Source organism: Lonchura striata, chromosome 1 (genome assembly GCF_046129695.1).
Source record: "Lonchura striata isolate bLonStr1 chromosome 1, bLonStr1.mat, whole genome shotgun sequence".
Classification (NCBI taxonomy): domain Eukaryota; kingdom Metazoa; phylum Chordata; class Aves; order Passeriformes; family Estrildidae; genus Lonchura; species Lonchura striata.
The window spans coordinates 66,762,506-66,784,554 of record NC_134603.1 but is presented as its reverse complement, the minus strand read 5'-3'; the positions used below and the strand labels follow the sequence as shown (position 1 = coordinate 66,784,554).

The 22,049-nt window shown below is 38.4% G+C and overlaps 1 protein-coding gene across 7 annotated transcripts in view; it reads left to right on the top strand.

The window, feature by feature from the left end:
- FHOD3 (formin homology 2 domain containing 3) overlaps window positions 1-22,049 on the top strand; it is a 368,733-nt gene that overhangs the window by 312,718 nt on the left and 33,966 nt on the right. For all 7 annotated transcript variants that reach the window (XM_021543138.2, XM_077785050.1, XM_021543129.2 and 4 more), the window contains 3 exons: window positions 7,269-7,451; window positions 12,025-12,144; window positions 12,650-12,811. In XM_021543138.2, the coding sequence (XP_021398813.2) occupies window positions 7,269-7,451; window positions 12,025-12,144; window positions 12,650-12,811 (465 nt within the window). The remainder of the gene's footprint in view (window positions 1-7,268; window positions 7,452-12,024; window positions 12,145-12,649; window positions 12,812-22,049) is intronic.

The following is a 22,049-nucleotide window of genomic DNA, read 5'->3' as shown; positions in this document are numbered from 1 at the left end:
AGAAGGCAAGAGCTGATTTATCTAACCAGCTAACTAACTAGAACATAGTTTCTTCCCCAAGCTATATTACTTTTTCCTTTATGCATATTTTACTTTTATTATGAAGGTGACAGATCACTCTAAAACCAGAAATTTTTTCATGACCTAGCTCATGTACTCACCACTGCAGTCTGCAGTACTAAGCTTTAAAACGTTGGAGAGAAGTACCCCTCCAGCCAAGCCCAGCCATTTAGATGTCAGTGCTGTAGGCAGTGTTTCCATACAAAGTCCAACAGAAAATGGATGACAAAGGAGGACAAGTCTTCATTACGTTCTGTGTATCACCTCCTTAGAATTGTGTCCTTCTCTGGCTTCAGGTGCTCTGCACAGCCTACCCTTTCTACTGCCAGTATTTGTCTCTGGGCCATCCGTCTGCTAGCCACCTGTTGTGGCATTCACAGCTGTGCTTTGTACCACCACACCCTCCTTTGGGTGGCCTTTCCATTAGCTTCCAGGAACCCATAATTTAATTTAAAATCTATATGATGGTGGATTTCAAGTTGAAGAATTCAAGAAACCAGGAAATTGTACACTATTAATATACTTGCCCAATGCTAAAGAAAAGGCCTCTGAGGTTGGTCCCCAAAGCCTGAAGATAAGGATGTGAGTAATGCTCATGTGATCATTAGGTATTTGAAATAAACAGAAAGGGTTAGTGCAACAGAGCTCAGGTACTTTGCACTTTGAGGAATGAAGTCTTGATTGTTTGGGAAGGATTGTGTCCATGGAGAAAAGAGCTTTTTTCCCTTAGCTATATATATTTATTTACTTCTTATCAGGTAAAACCTACAGTGAATTCAGATTTCCTTTTCAATCTCAAATTACATATTTTTCTTACAGCCTGTGACAGTCAGACCTTTATAGTGATAGCAAGGGCTGGATTAAGCTATGCAGAATTGTCCAGGTAGTACACAGGTTGATACAAAAATGCATTATTTTGAGTCCCACTGTTTTCAGCAGATCCCTGCCTCAGTTTTACATACTGTCCCTTTGGTCTACAATATAGGCAAGCTTTGTTTCCTGTCTCTTCTCTTTATCTGTCTGTTCATTGGCTTTAGCCCTTAAGTTAGCATAGAGGAAAGAGAGGTTGTTGTTTCAGTCTAAGTCGAGATTTTTAGAAGTTTTCTGGTTCATGTCTATCTAAATATAAGGAAATAATTGGTAGCCACTTTGAATGAATCAGTAATATTGTAAGAATCAGCTTCATGTATTAAAAACCCCACAGATAATACAGCAATTTCCTATATAATGCAATTGAGAGCTTATCTATGGGTTGATTGAGGCAGGACTGGTATGGAAAAAATATGCAATTTGCCTAATTAAAAAATTGTATCATAGTGGATACTCAAAAGCCTTTCTGCACAATAATTCTCTAGAAGAGATATCACATCTAGTGAGCAGAAGAGAGATGTAAGGAGAGCAGGAAAAGATGTGTGCAGTGGCAACATAACATTCACTGCTAAAATTTCAGGGAAGCTACAATATAGGATCATCTTCAGTTTTTGTCAGATCCAGCAAAGAGCAGAGCACCTAGTGTGTAAGAAGTCACCTGAACCATCTTTGCCTTGCCAGTGAGCTTTGTGTTGTGTCCTTTGCTGAGGAGCATTGTCACTGTCATGTGAGCGTGTGTTTGGCTTTAATTCTGCACCTCGGTGGATTAAATGGTACCTTAAAACTCACCTTAATGATTATTTTAAGCACAGTGGACTAAAGCAGTGCTGGCAACAAGCAGGGATGCAGTGGGCTGCAGGCCCAAGTTCAGGATAGCCCAATTCTTCATCTGCTCAGTCCTTAGTTAGAGCACTAGGTCCAGGAGAGCCTGCACTGCTGCCCTAAATCCTGCTGAGCGCTGCTTTGCTTTTGACATTGAATTCATATTAGTAAACCATACTTTACTTTTTAACTTTAAATATATAACTAAGTGGAAAAAATACTCCCGTTATTTTAAAGCCCTCTATTATTAAGTATGTAGCATATTTTTAGGTCTTAAAGCAGTTAGGTACCCCTAACCTAACCTGAGCTGTGAAAAAGGGCAGAAAGTGGGGCCATGACACTAGAAAAGAAGTAGTCCACTTAGTATGCAAAGCAGGCACTGTTTAAAATGTGTTTTCAGATGAATGCACATCGTGTGTTTGCAAGCATAAGCCAATCCAACTAAAAAAAAAATTGCCACCTTACATTTGCCAGTGTTTGTGTTTTCCTTTCTTTGAAAACTTGGCATTCATTATGTTCAAACAACTTGGACCTCACTGCAGAATAAAGAACTGCCTCCTTACAATGGATGTGGTCTTGCTGGGAGTTAATCAAAAAAAGCAAGCTTAATCGTGGCACCTAACTTTTATGTATCAGAAGAAACTACAAGAACAGAGTCCAACAAATGGTGCTTGTCTGGAGCAAAGGAAATTAGTGACTCCCTCTATAAAGGGCTGCTCAGTAAGGAAATGTGGACCAAAATCAAATAATACCAAAGACTATAGTTAATTTAGCACACTAAAATTAGGGAAATGCTGTGAGGAAATTAGCATGGTTTGTTTTCTGCTTTACAATATGGCTTTGAGATGCTACACAGTGTTGATTGCATTAGTAGGTATAGTTTTAGTAAATCTAAGAAATGAAAAAAAAAAATCTCTCCACACCCAGGTATGCTACACCCTGCATACTCATAATAAATAGTTTGAAGTATTGGTGTCTGGAGTGGCTGGATAGCCCTGAGATGTAAAAAGGGGTAAGAAAGAAAGAGAGCTTGATGTTAAGAAGCCAGATAGTGATATGTATAAACAAAAATCAACATCTGATTTTTGGAAACAAGTAAGGTATTTACATTTTTATTCTGATTATTGACATGGTACATCAACATTTGCAGTTTCCAACTTGTTTAGCTATTGCTTTGTAAGAGTGTGATGGGATGTTTCAAATGATGCTAGCTTGTATGATCTGAAAGAACACCTTTTTTCACATGTCTAGACAGCAGAGAGAATGGCTTCAGTGGTGCCTTGTTGGCCAGACACCCACAGTCAGCATATCACAGCCCTAATCTGTTTCAGAGTTTATTAAAAAAAAAAAAAAAGCCACACTTTGTCTCCTTGCAGCAGACCAAAATATCATCTGCAGTTTCTGTGACCAGAATACATGGTCATGTATTTCTGTAGAGAGCTGAGGAAGAGGACTGGTCTGCCTGAGTCAATGGTATCAGTTCCTGATTTACAGAGATAGTCATCAGCATTTTAGATGTAATTTTTTCTCAGAATTTTTGGAAGAGTTGTGATAAAATTAGTACGGGCAGCTTCCCTTACAGGGAAGTTCTGACCTTCATATGCTGTTACCTTTTCTAAGAGTTTCTACAGGTAATGCAAACCAGCAATGGGTCTTGTTAACACCTGCCTGGGAAGCTGAAATGTGAGAGAGCCTTTCAGGAGTTGAATTGTCTTCTGAGGACTGTCACATATCTGGTGAAATACCCACTAACATGTACTTGGTGATGCAGCTTATGTATTTGTGGTCCTCAAGCCACAGAAAGCTTTGGGCACAACAACAACAAACAGATATTTGAGTTACTAAATTTTTTCAGGCTGTTGTTCACCTGGTAAGATCAGGTGAAACCAAATACCGAAGATGAGACACCCCTGCATCCTCATCATCACTGAGAAGCCCCATTATCTCACAAAAGAGAAAACTTAAGCACCTAATTTCCTCAGAGGTGCTAGGCTATTCACCATCACTGCTTAGGTGCTTCCTTGCATCACACATTGAGGCCCATGACCCTGAGCCATATGTTGCTTTCCTCTTAGGAACTTTTGGAGATTATAGCTCAGGATGGCAGAGTTCAGGAAATAAGCAGTTTGATCCCTTTGCTGGAAGTTCAAGCAGGTGGCTGAGTCCAGCAGCAGAATAATTGGGGTCCATTATGTCATGCAAAAATTGCTTATTTTCCTTGATTATTTGTGCACATGTTTTCCTCAAAACATAAGATTCTGGCCCAAGCAGTTGCATGAGAACATATGAAGGTGAAATACATGTGTCACATGTACTAGAGAATATGAGCATAGGGTTTGTTAATAACCAATTCTTTAATTGACCTGAAGGTTGCCGACACCACCTCAGTTATAAGAAAAGACCAAGGAAGCTGGGCCTGTCCAGCCTGGAGAAGAGCAAACTGACAGTATCTATGTATTTAAGTATCTAAAGGGAGGGTGTCAAGAGGATGCATCCAGGCTCATCTTAATAGTTCCCAGCAACAGGACAAGAACAGTGGGCAGAAACTGATGCACAAAAAGTTCCACCTGAATATGAGAAAGAACTTCTTTACTATGCAGGTAACTGAGCACTGGAACAGGGAACCCAGAAAGTCTGAGGGCTCACTAAAGATATTCACAAACCATCTGGTTGCAGTCCTGAGCCATATGCTCTGGGATGGCCCTGCTTGAGCAGGGAGCTTGGATCAGCAGTCCCACTGCAGTCCCTTCCAACGTAACCCACTCTGGGATTCTGAGCACTGGGATGAGCAATAGGAACTAATGATTGGGCTCTAAGCTATTTGTGATTTAATGGTCACATCAGGTGCCAGTAACCTTCTGCCCTGCTGTGATTTTATGCTACTTTTGCTGTTAGGGTTTTTTCCAAAAAATAATAGAAATAAAAACTAAAATAATAATAAAGTGGCAGATGGTGTACTCATCAGTTTCCAGCACCAAACAAATGGCTCAAATTAGTCATAGAGTAAAAATCAAGAAGAAGAGCATTTCACTACTTGCTCAGGGGCACACCAAGGATGATGACCAGCAGGATCAGAATCATTTGCCCAAGCAGGTCAGGAATGCTGGTGTAGTTCATTGTTATGAGGGCACTTGCACCCTGGATAGTGTGAGACCTGCCAGCAGCTCTGGCCCCAGCAAGGCATGGTTTTCAGCAGCAGAGCTGATCCTCAGCAGCTGGCACCACAAGCACAGGCTCTTTTGCTTGGCATCCTCTGTTTCACATAGTACAGTATGCAGCACAGCGTCTTGGACTTGAATGCTTTTTGTCAGCTCCATCTATCTTGTGATGTTTATATAAAGCTCAAGGAGGAGAAGAGTCTCTTTGGAAATAAAGCTTACTGTTTCTTTGCTCTTTTTAAAATGCCCCAAAGCAGTGCAAAATCTGGAGTGAAGGCATTGCCCTGCCACAAAATACTTGTGGGATCCCTGGGTACCTGCCAAAAGGAGGCAGTTGAGAATACTGCTGCAGTGTTAGCCTTCAAAAATGCATCAGAAGCATTTTTACACCCATCACATGGCTACTGCTAAACTCTCCATGTATGGATGTTCAATATGATCCTATTTGCAAGCTGCTCTGTCCCAGCTGAGGGCATGTCTTCCTCTTGTGGAAGAGAGGAGCAGGCACTAAGATGCCCGACTCCTTCAAGGGACACTGCAAAACACCTTCCTTTATGAGTCTCATGCTCAGTTTGGTTTTTTTTTTTTTTCAGACTTTTGTAGATGTGTATTGATTCAGTACCAAGACCATAAAGCAGCTACTTACAAATCTAGTTTTATGGTAGATATGACCCAAGTTACAGATTTCAGCATGTCTGGGTGGGTGGATGGATAGATGGATGGATGGATAGCACATCTCAAAATCAATACACAAATGCTGTCACCTGACACATGTGTACATCAGAATATTTTCCTTTTCAGGCCAAGGAAAAGCACCAGAGTGTGTTGATGGACTTTGGATTTTCCTCCTCTTCTTTTTTTTTTTTTTTTTTTATTTACAATATTAATTTATTAAGTGTCAAAACATGGAGGCTTTTTTTTTTGCTGTCGTTGTTTATAACAAAGAACAAGAGAAAGAGGAAACATTAACAGAAAAAATGTTTCTTTATTAATGTTTATGGAAGTCAACAGACGAAAATGGACAGCAATAGAAATGCTGTGGCAGAAATTAAATAAGTCCCAGTTCAACCAATTGAACATTATTTGCCTGCTTAACTCTTGTTCTTTGCCTGATTGAGCAGGAGAAGTCCCTTGCTCTCTGTCCACTCTTAGCTCTGGTGCTGTACAGCCGTGGGAACTGTTATACTGCAAGGGGGCAGTTGTGCTGCTTTAATGAATTGGCTATGAAAAGTGTTGGAACAAGGCTGTAGTTTGGATTGGCAGGTCTGGTAGCTCTTTGGCTGTATTTTTATTATTCTCTCCTCCCCTTCAAAACAGCCTCTATCATTATAGATGGCTACAGCAAAAACATGTCTTTCCTGAGATGAATAAACATAAGTTATGTTAAAAATCTGCTTTGCTTCAAGGAGGCATTGGTCAGTAGGGTAGAGACCTCAGCTTATCTGATGCCTTCTTGTTGTTTTGCTTTTCTTATTTTATTTTGAAGTGCACTTGTTGTGTTAAAAACTGATTAAGAAGCAATACCTTAGAGAACAATACTTTCAGAAGGAAAACTGCCACGTTTAAACAAGCCTGTCAAATCCATGACTTAAAGGGAAAATTTAAATAATTTGAGCCGCACTGACAGCAGAAACTGAAAATATTGAGATCTTTTTTCAGATAAAAAGAAAAAAAGGCCATATGTTATGCAATGCATTATTCAGCTTTAAATTCAATGTCTGTTCCTTGGGAAGTTGTCAGGGTGAAATCTTTAGGAATGACCTATTAAGCTGCAATAGTTTCCATGCTCCATAAGAAAAACAAAACAGAGTGAACAAAAAGTAAGAAATTATGCGAACAGCAAGGGACAGGAGTCTTCAAATTATTCCTGTATAATTACAAGTGTACTAGAAGATTTTTAGATATAGGGCCTAAAATGGACCTTAAAATTTAGTCTGACTTGCTGTAAATCACAGGCCACAAAACTGTTCTCCTTCTGCCCTTACTTCCCTGTATAATTTACAAAAAGATGTTAAGTTTTGACTTAAACACATGAAAGTTGGTAAGATCAGTCCTAACCGATTTCCTTCCATGTCCTTCAGTGTTTCATCCTATGATTAGCCACTTATTATCTACTGAACACAGATTTCAAAAAAAATAAAAATTTCAATCCAGATACATTTTTAAACAAACTGTGTGTGTGAGATAGCAGTCCTTGTTTTGCTTCCTTGTGCAGTGGATTAGTTCTTGGTTACTACTGTGCTGTCCTAATTTAACAGCCAAGGACTTGAGGACTTCTGCTGTGGCTGCTGTGGGGTCACCCAGCAACCAGCCCTCTCAGCCCCACCACTGATGCTTGTCTTTTGGCTCCCTGTACAGAAAATCCTGACCATGATCCCCAGCGAGGAGGAAAAGCAGAAGATCCAGGAGGCACAGCTGGCAAATCCCGATGTCCCCCTGGGCAGTGCTGAGCAGTTCCTTCTCACCCTCTCCTCCATCAGCGAACTCTCCGCCAGGCTCCAGCTCTGGGCTTTCAAGATGGACTATGAGATAGTGGAAAAGGTGAGGGAAAGCACAGGGATGGGTGGAGATTCTTTCGAGGCTTTGCTTAATCTTTCCCTGACCTTGGTATTATAGGGACATTTTGAGGAAATGGTAAATGGGTCGTTTTTGTTTTGGTGGCCAAGCAGGAAACAGCTAAACTGATCCTTCATAATCTCTTCTTTCTATAAAATAAAATTAAGAGATTATGTCTTCCTTCCCTTAATTAGTCACTAATGATATTGAAACAAAGAAGAGTGCTAAATCTCTGCCACGTCTTCTCCAGATGTTGTTATTCAGGAAATTACTTAAGTGCAATGCAAATTTTTCTTTTGTAAAGATTGAGTGAGGACTACCGTATTCAGTCTTATATCATGAGAGTATTGATCTTACATCCATTTGAACTAAGGAAAATACCATCCATTAAGGTTTTTTTGTTTATAGCTCTCAAAATTCTAAACAAAAGATAAGACAGTTCAGTCAGTCACACACAGTTGTTGCCACCTTCTCCGTAGCTGGCATTCATTCAAAGGACACTATAATTGGGGTGTCTGTCAAGAATGATGAATCATAGGCACAAATTTTAAAAAATAGGATAAAACTTTGGTGCATAGATGAGACAGAATGAAACCATGTAGAGGATTTCAGGTACTTGCTGCCTTTCACAAGGTCTTTCAGGAATCTCTGCACAGGAGCTTCCTTTTGGCTGCACTTCAGGTGCATATCCCTGGCATTGCCTTTAAAGCAGCTCTCTCCTCTATAGATCTGTTTTGTATCTGCACATGGGTGTGTATTGAAAAATCAGTATAACTGTGTGATATGGGTTCTAAAAAGTGAAATATGTGAAAAAAGTTTCACATGCTTGTGAAAATTCCTTATGTTTACCTAGCAATGGTTATTTAATGAGTTGTGCAACAGTGGATTGATTTGCACGTGATACTGTCAAGATTACTCAATCTTTATTTAATTTCCTTAGATGTTAGGACATGCAATCGCACAAATACTCAGGGTTTTTATTGGAATGTTTTAGTATTAGCCATTTATATTTCTGAGTTATATAGCAAAATATTTGTATCTGGCATGAATACTTTTTTGCCAATTTGTTTTGTTTTGTTTTGTTTTGTTTTCACTCTGGTACAGCTATTTATTCTGCTTTCATGTTACCACAAGGCTTAATTGTACCTTTCATGTAAGCTGAGATAGCCATAGTTGTTAATTTCTGCATATACCTAGAATTTCTAGTGTCCTCTCAATCAAAAAGCAACATCTGAAGCACTGCTAAAAGCTAAAGAAATTCTGAGAGTTTCCTTTTGCCACGAAGTTAATTTATTGCCATCTAAAATCCATGTAGAATGGATGCCAGTACAAAATGTCTCAAGTACTTAAATTACTCGGAGAAGCAACAGCTGTAGGGAAGACAAAACCAATATTTTTATCCCTGTTTGAAGGTAGATAGGACTAAGCACAGTACTTACCATAAAATGGTGGAGGAAGTAACAAGTGATAAGTTGATAAAGTATGAGGAGTACATGATAAGCTTAGCAGACAAGCATAGATAGAGCAGACAGGGTCTTGAGTGAGGACAAAGAAACAGGGTCAGTCATCAGGGCTGCAATGCAGGGTGAGCACCTGGGCGTCTCCAATAACAAAAGTTTAAGTTCCAGGTAACCAGTAAACATACATGTTATTTAGACTGAAATACGATACTGGGATATTTATTCAGTTTTTAAAAGTTAAGTAATTTGCAGTGATTATGATGATAAAAGAGCATCTTGAACTGCTAACATTCTTCTGTTCTTGAAACTATGTTTTTGCAGAAGATCTATCTGCAAAAGGCCAAACTCTTCATGAAAGATAGGTCCCAAAATCACTTACCTCCACAGCTTTTGATGTTTTTTTGTTTTGTTTTTTTTTTTAAGTCTGGCATTTGCTTGATCTTTTCTTTTTAAATCTTATTTTGTAATAAGGAAAATTCATAGGAGTTCAGAATGCGCTCATATTATTTACCAAGTCACACATACATTTTATGTAAGATATGAGTGCTATTATTTTCGTGAGGCTGGAAGTTTTAGATGGTGTGAAATACCTGACTTACTGGTAAAACCAGGATTCTCATACATGAGACTCTTCTGCTAAGCTACCAAGAACAGAGTACTGCCTAAGTAGGTCTTAGCTTCATCTCTGACAACCTGAAGGAAAAGAACATGAATTGTTCAAGAAATGGGTTAAGTGATACATTTTTTATGTTCATGAAAACCTTTTCAGGCATAATAAGAGAAATCATCTTTCATAGCTTGAATTTAATTAACTGAAGCAAGTCATGGTACATTTGTAGGGAGCATCCTCAGACTGTGAGGGGCTGAACTGGATGAATAAATACTCACTCTTTGCTCTCTATAAAAAATTAAAAAAGAAAAAACCTTTTCCAAATTATTTTCTTGATAATGTGTATGCTCCTTTGAAATGTTAACTTAAATGCTAATTGAAGGTCATTAGCAGAACAATAATTTCTCTCACTTTTCTCTTGGTATCCTAGTTTAAGTGCACAAAGAGGTTAAAAACATTGCACTATGTTGCTACTCATTCCTCATATGAAACTACTTATGATGGAGATTTTGTCAAATTTTTATTATCTTAAAAGGACATTAAGGTATTAAAAAAAAGGAATAGAAACTGAAGTTTTTTTTTTTAATTAAGATCACTGCAGACAAATACATTCTTTTTGCTTATAACTTAAAAGATCACAAAATTAATATAAGCATGTGTAGAAATGAGAAAAGTACAGTGAGTTGAGTTCATTTGTACATGTCCATCAAACATTGAATCCGGCATTATGAGGTGTCTTTCAGACAGAAGACCAATCCTCAAATTTAATTCCAACCTAATTTTTAGCTGAAAAATAAAAATGTGGTATCCAATGACATGAGGTAGCTCTGCCTTATCTATCTGCCCTCTTTAGGTGGAAGGTGAGTTTTATAGGAAGCAAGAGTGAGTAAATTTGAAAAAATCAGAAATTTGTCTGATTGTTCAGTATCTTGCACAGTTTTTTATTGTCTTTTAATCCTACAATAAAATACGAAATAAAGAGTAATTATAAATGTGTACTATATGCAAGAAAGTCTAAGATCAGACAACTTGTCTAAATAGCTAAATGAAAGGCTCAGTATGGCCTGATTTGGAAGCCTCTTATGCCACCTTCTTATTCACCTGGAGAATGTTTTAAATTAGTATTTTAGCAATGTATTTTTGACAGGTTGAAAATGGATCTGAATTAAATATTTCAGAATCCCATATTTACCACAGATTGAGAACAGTTTGAGTCATTGCATAACATAACAAAACAAACTAAATAAACTCTGACTTTAAAGCAACTCAAAGAATACTGTACAGCAGTTTCATTTTAATTCACTCTGATAAAGTCCTGGATTATTTAGTACCTCTCCTCCTGTATAAACAACTTAGCCCACTGTCTCATCTCTTAATTTGTTTTAAATTTGCCATATTCTTTTCAAAAGACAAATTGTTCTGTAGGGACTAGAAATGTGTTTCATTCATCATTTATAGTAAAATATTACTACAGTTGTTGAAGGAACCATTGTGTGTCTCTAAGAAATTGAAATTCTCAGTTATTTTGCCTCTTGGTCTAAGATAGCAGCCTAATTTTGGCATCTTGGTTCATAAAGAGTATATCAATTTGGGAAATTTGGGAAAAAAGTCTCCCTGCCCGTGGCACAGGAGTTGAAATTAGATGACCTTCAGGTCTTTTCCAACACAAACCATTCTATGATTCTGTGAAAAGAATGCTGCTCACAGATGCTTAGAATGGTATTTGAAGATAGAAACAGTGTGAACTGTTAGTGTGCATACAGAATAAATAACCCTGGGCCTCACACAGAGGCATAGAAATAAGTTCTGTCAACTCAATTACCCTCACTCTCTTCCTTTGAACTCTCTGGTGTAGTTCACTTCCTGAGGTAATGGAAAAGAATTTATGATTTCAAGCCTTACCAGTATGCATATCTATACTCAAATAAAATGTGTAGGTGGAAGATGCATTAAATTAAAATATTGAAATGAGACTATCTGTAAAGCTTCATGTTTACATTGGGTTTTCTTTTTCAGTTCTAAATTCTCACAAGCACAAAACCATATCTAAAACACAGAAATGGCCATTGTTTGGAGAAAGCTGTAGGGTCAAGCTACAAATTTTAAATCAGCAAAGTTTCTAACTTTTTAAATTTGTTGTTCAAAGATTAGAAAAAATACTTTTAAGAAGCTTTTTTATCAGTTGGGGCTTGGGTGTGTTCATGGATTTAACTGAAATGCAGCAGCATTCTCCTGTTTGGATTCACAGAATAGTCCCCAGGACAAGTAAGGCAATTGCATACATAAAAGAACAACAGTAGGAAAATATTTTATGTACTTTTTTTGCTGTCCTTGCATGTGATTTATTAGCTGGAACATGGAAGAAAGCCAGCACACATGGCCAGTTTACACTCTGCAAGACGCCAGTTCAGGAACTTTTTGCAGTAATTAATCTAAACCATAGAATTAAAAACTAACCTTCACTTTCTTGTTTCTGTCCTTACGCTAGGAAGTTGCAGAACCACTGCTAGACCTGAAGGAGGGAATGGACCAACTGGAGCACAATAAAACTTTGGGATTTATCCTTTCTACTCTGCTAGCCATTGGGAACTTTCTGAATGGAACCAATGTAAGCCTGATGTCCCAGCATTTCCCCTGCAGGTTTTTCCTTCAAAAAAACACAAATCAAAACCATTGTGAAAATTGCAACCCACTATTTATTTTGTACCAGAAAAGTAATTTAGGAGATAGAATGTGCTTTAATTCTGTGTTTTGTGTTGTATCTTGCCTCTTTCAGCATAATCTGAAGGAAATGTGGAGCTAAGCACCGTTACAGTGTAACTCCCTTAAGTATAGTGTTGATGCTTTGCATTCAAAGTGTGAGAACTGTGTCGTGGGTCATTTCACTGTAGATGATCTGATTTTAGGCCTAGTCTTCAGCAAATTAAAAATTAATAAAAGCAATGAGTTTCCTCTCCTGTAGGATTCTTCTTTGCCCTCTGCCCCTTATTGGTCATCATTTTTGTCTATTAATCAGCATGGGAAGGAGTAAGCATTTTTATTTTTAGTGTATTTTTTGATGTCTTTATTTTTACTGTCTATTTATTTTTAATGTGTATTTTTTTCCATTACAGGCCAAAGCTTTTGAGTTGAGCTACCTCGAGAAGGTTCCAGAAGTCAAGGACACAGTGCACAAACAGTCCCTCCTGCACCACGTCTGCACTATGGTGGTAGAAAAGTTCCCAGACAGCACTGATCTTTATTCAGAGATCGGGGCCATCACTAGGTCAGCCAAGGTATGTCCAGTAGGTAAATACATCTATATGTACATTTTTATAACACCTCTCTGAAGTGAAATATTTAAGATTTTATTCTTTTATTTTTTTGATCCTCCACGGTTGCAGCACTATTTGTGAATGTGTGTTCATTGTGTCATTTACACTGGATTTCAAAGATGCCAGTACTCCCTCTTCTGAACTTTATTTCTGGCTGTCACAAGGTTCCCTCATCAGTGCACTCTTAGGCAGCCATTGGTTATGACACCTATGTTAATGTTCTGTACATTATTAATGTATATAACTATAAAGAACTATTTTCAGGTCAAAAAATTATTTTACCAGTATCCTCAAATATATTTATTCTGTTGTCTTGGGGGAATCTCTTTTATAAGTCAGGTGCCTGATTGTATTTTAAATCCAATGGAAGGAATTAATTTTTTTGCTAATAAAATTGGTCTCCAGAATTAGAGAGTCCTTGAAATACTTGGTTTAACTCACAGAATCACAGAATGGCTGGGGTTGGACAGGACCTCAGCATATGGTTTTAGTCCAACCCCAGCTAAAGCAGGTTCACCTAGAGCAGGTTGCAGAAGAAAAGTCCAGGTGGGTTTTGAGTATCTCCAAAGGATCTCTTGGGATGTCCTTAGGAGTTAGGGAACATAAATAGAAATAAAGGAATCTTGTTGCAGCACCTCTCATCAAAAATGGTAATTCCCTGGTTAATGCATAGGTCTGGTAAACGGCTTGATGCGGTATGGAGATTATTGCTGCTGTGAGCAGGCATGATAGGAAAATCACTTTTAAATCTCTCAGAGTGTGAGATTTCATTAATAACCCTTAAAAATAGTGCATTGCTTGATTAATGGAGTAAACATGGGAGATAGCAAACATAAAAATTCTGTTTAGGAGTTATGTCTCATGGAAATAATAGCAGCAGATAATTATAGTGTCCTTCTAGTCCAGTGCATTGATTCAGACAGTGGGCAATACCAGCTGCTTGACAGAAGAGCACAAGAAGTTTCAAAGGGAATGAAAGATTTCTCCTAGAAAAGTGTTATTTCATGAGCCATGATTCTCATTATGTTTATCAAATAGAGGAATGATTTCTTTTCCAAAGGCCGTCTTATTTGGATGTTGGGAGAGGACCTGGAGAATGTGGGGGCAAACAACTCTGTTTGCCCCGACAACCCAGGACATCTGTATAATACAATACATTTTTTTAACTGCAGAAATGAAATCTTACTTTGGCTCCTAGTGCAGTTCTTGCAACAATGACTTCATAATCATAAATATTCATAATATTTTCTGCTTTTAAATTTGCTTGTTTCAAGAATTACTGTCTGAATATACTGAAGTCAAAATATTTTTTTTTCTAATTAACAGAATAACTTAGGTTGGAAAGGATCTCTGAAGGTCATATGATCCATCACCCTTTTCAGTGCAGGACCAGATTAAACTCGGCTGCTCAGATCCTTGTCTAAGTCTTAAATGATGCTTTTATGTCTTTTGTTTATGAGACCATTTCCGCACTTTTTCTTCATCTTACTTTTTTAGAATGTGTTAAACAATAGTAAGTACAGTATTCCAGCTTCTCCTTATTAATGTCAAATCTTACTGTGTTTGTCCATTCTGCTACCTTTTGTTAGATGTTCTGAGTTTTTCTCTGTGTTCTTTGACTTGCTGCTACCCTTTGGACACCCATTGTCCCAAGGCAGTTCCCAAGGACATCCAGGCAGTCTCCTGAGCTGACACAGCATTCAGAACTCTCAACGGAGTCAGATGCTGCCAGGCACTGTGCACTTTATTGCAGTCTACAGCAGTGACCATGATCTGCGGAAGAAGATTTACTGCTTATCTCTCAAACCCTAATAATCTTCAGTCAGGACTAATCTGAATAATATCCTGCCATCTGTAGATTTTACCCTTGGATATGCTTCTTTGTTTCCAGATAATTTTGAAATACAAAGCACAAACCATGAGATGCCTGCTGTTATCCCTGTCAACAAATGAGAATCAATGTGTATTCCTTCTTTTCTTTTGCCCTCTGAACCTCACAATTCATAGGTGGACTCCTATGACCCCCTTGAAAAGATTTTGAAATTTAATTTTCTTTAGTTAGTCTTATCTATTTCCTATTTTATAAGCATTCAGAATATAGTGGTTATTTTTATGTATTAAGTTTCCTGTCACTCATCCTTTCAGCCAAGTTACCTGATGCAGTAATAAAACCTGGACCTCTGCACTAAGTTTGATGCTTTTCTAGGGATAGGCAAAACTTCTGCTATCCTTTTATTCTCTAAGTTACCAAGTATAGTTTCATAAATATTCATATTCATTTTAGCCAGTGGCTCAATTTCTTTATTTTAATTGACGTCATAATTACTCTACTTGTTTACTTCTTTGTATGGTATCATCTCTGTCCAACATGTATTTCTGCTAGTAAGGTTTCAAACTTTGCTATTAGTTCACATCTACTAAAAATATAATAGAGAAAAGGGAAAGGAGCACCAGAGTAGGTTTTTCCCCAACATCCTCTGTGGTGAAATTGGATGAAAAGAAAGTCATCTTGCTTCCCTTCTCTATTTTTTGTCTTCCTCAGTTTCTTTCATCTCCAGTGATCCAGAACCTCCTGCATACTTGTTTTTTCTTTTTTGGTACCATAAAGGAATTTGTAGTTTTTGTTTTATATCCTTAGATATTTCCTCTTTAGATTCCATCTCTTTTCTCCTAGTTTTCCTCTTGTACAGCCTATGTTTAGGTTCTGGTTTATTGCCTTCAGTGAGTCTGGTTTCTCATGTTTGGAAGATTTTAACTTTCTCTTATGTTTTAGTTTTTAATTTGAGTGATTCTTACTTTTTTAACATTTAGGTATATTTGTTTCTCATTTCCTGCTTCTTCTCTTTGCTAAGAAGTTATTTCCCTTTTATTCTTAGATTGGGATCAAGTTAATCACTAAGAAGAAAAGTTACCACAAAAGAGAAGAGCCTTTGTTTTCCAAATTTCTCACCACCATGTATGGTATTCTACCCAAGTGGTTCTTCTATTTTTCAGTCATAGAAAGTGGAAGAAAGCTTAACCTACTGCTGTCACTTAAAAAAAAAATTAAGTCTAAGAGCGTGCAAAATCGAGCACAGTCTTTCAGTCTGTGGTTTGCTGCTCCAGTGGCCCTGCCCAAAGCGGACAAAAATCTAAAAAGGCCAGACAAAATCACATTAAGAGAAATTATAGCCTTAACCTTCCCCGTGTCACCCAAGGTCTCCCTCCTTGGGATGTTCCTGCATGTGTTAAACCACTGATGGATTACTGTAACAAGCTCTATTCCCACTTGATCATAGCTGCCACAAATCAGAGAGTTAGGATGTGGAAGCCATCCAAGCTGCCCTCTTCAAGGGAATGTTCACAGACAAGGCGAAATCTTGGTTTAGGAAAGCTGACAGGAAAAGAGAACTAATATTTCACTGTGGATTAGGCTGTATTTTGAGCTGTGTTTTGCCTACAAACATCTTTCAGAAACCACAAAGGCTAAACAATTTCCATCCTGTAGATAAGCAGATATGCCCCTTCCCCTGAAATGCGCATCATATAAGAATTTCCTGAGCATTAGTTCATGAAAAAAACCCAAAAGCATAAAGAAATCAGGCTGCCCCACCAAAAAGGAGCTAGAAAGACCAGAAATAAAATGTTATAGCTATTGCAAAACGTGGCTTTTTACTGAAGGACTGAAATCATAACTAGCACCAAGAAAACAGACAGAAGTGAAAAAATTAGAGAAAAAATAGAATTCTAGAGAAATAAAAGCATTTATAAAATTGTGCACAGCACTTATTATTTAGTATCATATGATTAAAATCACTTGCCCTTTTTATTTTCTTGATATCTTGCTTTTTTCTGATGTTGTACCAGAACTGATGTACCTAATACCAAAGGAGATCCTCAGATTTCTGCAGTTAAGATTGAGTGTCGTTCCTAGAAATTTCCTTAAGAAGCAATTGCCTCAGCCCCAATATCTCCTCTGTTAGTAAATAAAAAATGTGTCCTTATTAAAAATGTTCATCTTCCCTCTCTAACCCATAAATATTTCCCCTGTGCATCTGAAAACTGGCCAGCTCTATAGATAAACTAAAATTGTCATTTTCTTCCCCAGTTTTAATTTACTTACAAGATGTCAAACTTTTGTCTAGTTTTTAACCCCTGCTGCAAGACACTTGGGTACAGGACACTCACAGCTACTAGGCAGTGGAGAAGCAGGCAGCTATTAAAAGTAAATAGGAAATGTTAGCAGCACAGGAGGGGGCAAGGACTGCTGATAGGAAAGAATTTAGGATGAGCCTGAGGCATACACAGGGGAGAAGTAAGCCTGCAGCAACCTACCCTCCAAGGACCTTAGCAGGGAGGCATGAGGAGACAGAAGCTGGCTGGAACAGAACTGATATTTGATATGCTATAGCTTCTGCCTGATAAATTGGAAAGCAGAGAAAGGATAAAAAAAATAAAAAGGTAGGGAAAATTATGTTGCCTCCTGTACTCTTTCAGTGTCTTGTGTCTCGCTTGACAGAAAGTATTTGTATGCAGTTATCATTCAAGTATGTTTTCCCTACATTGTTTCAAACAAAAATAAATGCCAAAAGTCAAATGGTCTTCTGCAGAAAAAAGTCCAGGAACGCAATGTTTCTTGCAGTCATTCCTTGTGGTGCCAGCAGCTGCCTCAGATCGTGGCATGGGCTAGCAGGAGCAGAGGTGAAAGTAGAGCAGGGAAAGGCAGATCCTGTTGGCTGCAGGGCATACTGGGGCAAAGGGGAAGGAGCTTCCATGGCAAATGAGACTTTGAGGCTGTGTCTCAAAGAGAGCAGATGAAGTTCAGCACATATGCCTGGTGGCACTGTGGTGTTTCAATAACATTCCAAGTGACATGACTTCGGGAATTGTTGTATGTGACGAAATACTGTCTTGAAGGGATCTACGTCACCACTGTGTGGTATGGCTCCCTTTTGTCCCAGATTGTGGGAACTGCCATACAGCATCTGCAGAAAGATTCCATGTAGTCAGGATATTGTTTAATGAAGTAAAACGCAAGAGAGATGTGTATACAATTGGGCAGACTCATCTGGTCACACCTCAGTAAGCACCTCTGCCACCTCTGTCCTGTAGTTTTTCATTAATGAGTTGATTCAGGTTCTCTCATTTCCAAAATTATTTTTACAGGATGCCACCTTTTACCCTAGAATTAGAAATGCCTGGGCAGAACCTTCTTTATATATTGCTTGCATTAGAGAGCTGGCATCTATCTTGCTTAAAAGGTATGCCCAGAGTGTGCAAGTCAGACTAACAAGGGTCTTGGGATAATTCTTGTGACACTTGATGAAGGAAACCAGTCTGGACATATTAGAGGAGACAGAGTCTTGAACATACGCCACAGAAGGTTGCTGCTCTCAGATGACAGTGTGTTTGCAAGGAGCAATTCTCAGAATTTCCTTTGGCATTGAACCAACTCAGGAAAAGAGGAAGATTTCATGTTCCCTGCCAGAAGCATCCCTGTAATAATGTGAGAATGAACGGTCTGACCCTAAATTATAAACAGCTCAGGCTAGACTGTGGTCTGCTGCAGAAACTATCTTGAACTTTGAAAAGAGAAAGCTTGTGTGTGGTTATATATATCTTTCTATGAGGTACAATAAAATAGTTGTTTTATTGTGCGTTTAAGTTAACATGTCATTGTGAAATCATCAATCTTCTCTTAAATGCACCTTGTGACTAAAAAAAAAATGCAGAGATCCAAGTCTTCCTTAGAAAATAACTGGATTTTATATGTTCACCGCTAAAAGAAGCAAGCTATGCCAATAAACAATAGAGTATCAAACAATAGAAATCTTATAAAGCATGCTGAGGCTATGTAATTCACTGGCCTTCAGAACAAATCTTTAGATACAGTGATTTTGAAAAGAAGTGCTTCATCAGTTTCCATTCATTTACTTGTTTTGGGGATTTTTGCTTCAATCCAGTTGTGACATCTTTGAGCCTGTTGAAGAGCTGAACGTTAACACAGGAGGCAGAAAATATGAGTGTATTTAGGTGCAGCATCTTTGACTTAAGGATGGTTTTGTACTTGCAGAAGTGGGGTAGCTGAGCCCAAAGACTAGAGGAGATTTAGCTGGAAGAGGAAACGTGTTTCTAGCTAAAGGAAAGCTGGAGAAAAATGACTTCTTATCTCACAGTGGCTGCAGTTGTTTGCATTGCATGGCAGTGCATACCTGGGGTTGTATATGCTGCCCTGGGGAATATATGGTGGAAGGCATTTAAAGTTTGAACTACTGCATTTAGTTCCCAATGTTACCTCAAAGTAGCCATTCCTCTCTCTCCCAACAAATAATAAAGTGTGCAATTCCTGTGTTGCCATGAGGTATTCGTGGCCACACAGAGGAATAACACCCCAACCCAAACACCAGAAAGGCTCCCTGATCCATGTCCTGCCTGAGTGATTGGAGCATGGTGTAGTATTTCATGAATGAGAAAGTTTTAAACTTTTATACATGGCATGTGATATTGGATGGAGTTGAACTTGAAAAAATAGGCCTTGTAAGGACCAATGTTCAGGGAACCACAGCGAGCAGGGAAGTAAATGCTGGTGATGTGGTGACAGTTTTAAAGTCGGGTGAAAACCAGTGAGAACAGAAGCTGTTTGGCCAGTAGATGTGTCATGAGGTACTGAATTCTCAGCCCAGCGGAATGAGAAACTTGGTAGAATTCTTTTTATTTTTGTTGTTTATGGCAAAGTCATCTGCTTCTATGGTAGCAACAGTAAATAATGACATAAAGTGATTAAAGTGAGTGCTCTTTTTTCTGGCATGTGGTTGGAAGGTTTTATTCTTTGGTCTGAGTAGTTTGTGCAAAATATGGTGTTGTGTTAAATTGAAGAATAGATTTTTAATTCTAAAGTTGCCCATTAGTGAGTTTAGGGCTATGGTTTGCTAAGGCTGACTGGAGGGCTTTTATCACATAAACTTGTCTTTACATCCTGTTTGCATATACTGTCTCTGGCTACTCCTCTCTGATCAAACAGTGCCTACTGAGGCACTTCTCAGAAGACTGAACTGTGAGCTTAGCAAGAGATTTCACAGATACCAATAGCTCTGAATATTTTTTTTAGCTAGTGTGATTGTGAATGGAGAAGAGCCTGGCCAGAGAAATGAGGAACCTATCAAATATATCTCTGAACCATTTAGAAAGTTGCTGTTTCTAAATTGGTTTATGAATTAAAATAAACATTTCATAGTGTTTGAAAGAAAGAACTTTTCTATTTTGCATAACAGCCTAAGACCCTAAGAAAAAAAGACTCATTCTTTTTCCTGCAGAAAATAACATGTATTAATTTTAAACATTTTAGCAGAAAGTTAACTATTCAGGCAGCAAGCTGCATGTCTTTTGCACATACATGTACTGAGGAGGAAGAATATGTTTCCACTTTCCTCCAAATCATCAAGCCAGGTACAATATCTCAATATCTGTACACTACTGTCCAGCAAGAAAGCTGTAATGACTATTTCAGATTACTGCTTCCTTTTATTCAGTGAAACATAGTTATAAAATAATGCCACAGCAATTCTTTTTTAAGTACCTCCTATGCTGAGCTCTCCTGGAGCCACAACTCACCTGAATTCATTCCTAGTCCCAGCATGACCATCCACCTGCAGGCAAGAATTGGTGCATCTTTCGTTTCAAGAAAGAAAGAACAAAAAAGAGGATTCATAGTTCTCTACTATCTACTGTCTACATCATTAATTCCTTTAGTAAAGTGTTGGAAATAAGCACATAAATCAGAAGGTGCAATGCTCCCTTAGCAATGTTGTGTGAACTGGTAAAGAGGTAGTATGGTATTACAAATGCCTTTTTATGTTTTCTTTATGCATAATATATTGAATAATTGGCATTATTACTACACACAAGTTTTTGTTCTCCTTATCATATGATCACACGATTGGGGATCTCTTTTAATTGGGATTTCTCATCGCTCTTACTGTTATATTTGTATATAACACCCTAAGCAGAACCACAGACCTGGAGCAGACTGAAATGTAATGGATTCTCTGTCTAAACACAAAATTGGCACTGGTGAAATAGCATTTCTTAAAGTATCCAGTGGGGTACCTGATTGAATCCAGGAAAAACTGGAACTTTAATATTTCACATGCGAATGTTTTTCTGCAGGTATATTCCTTTCTGTCCACAAAGGACAAGTGACCAAACACTAGATAGCTTGCAGACAGAGATTCCATGAAGGTTTGGCACATTCTTTCAGGCACTGTGCTGTTTGCCTTTGGGGAGTACACAGGTACATTGTCCTATATTGGAGTTCCTACTTTACTCCTTCCAGGAGTTTACAGCTTCTGCTCAAGCACACCTGTGCTCCACAGAGGTTTTTTCCAGGAGACTTCAGGTGGTGTTCTTCTCACTTGTGGGAACCCTGGCCTCATTCTGGGTTCCCATGTGGTGGTGAAATTCCTCCTCCAACCTGTGCTTCCAAAGAAAACCTGCACAGGCTCTTGCTGTTCGGTCTCAAGGCAGTTTATTGTTGGTTATCTAAAAGATTGTCTTCTCGGGCTGCGGCTGCTTGGTCAGCGGCCTGGACAGAGGCACAAACACATACACTGACATCCTCTCTGTCTGCTGCTTTCTTCTTCCCTACCTCCACCCAGGGCTGCTGCTATCTTTTATATGTTTATAGTTTTCCCCAATACCTACTACCTATATTACAAAGTGCTTTTCTACTCTAAACCAATCTGTGAATGCCAACATCACCAAGAACATGGAGGCAAGGAAGAAGAAAGAGGAAGAACAGGATCAGCCCACTTTCCTCCATCTTAGAACTTCTGACCCCCATATACAAAGTAAAAGCCCCCATGTACAAAGTAAAAGCCCCCCTGTACATGTGCTAAACCCCCCCTGTACAATACTAAAAAAAATTTCCCCTCTGTTTTGTAACTACTTTTACTATACTATCTAACCTTTTGTGACTGCTTGTTCCACCTCCAAAGTTGGTAACTCATTCCATGGCTCAAACTCAAAATCACAGCTGTTTTTCAGCTGCCTGCCAGGGTCTAAAATGCTTCTGACCAAGGCCTGGAACCTCTAAAAATGTCTGAGAGACATTTTGAGTTTTGACACTTACTGCAGTCTCCTTAGGACTTCCACAGATGACTTTTTGTTTGTGTTGAAAAAACTCACTCCCTTAGCCCAACCTGCCAGTCCCCATCCCTGCAGG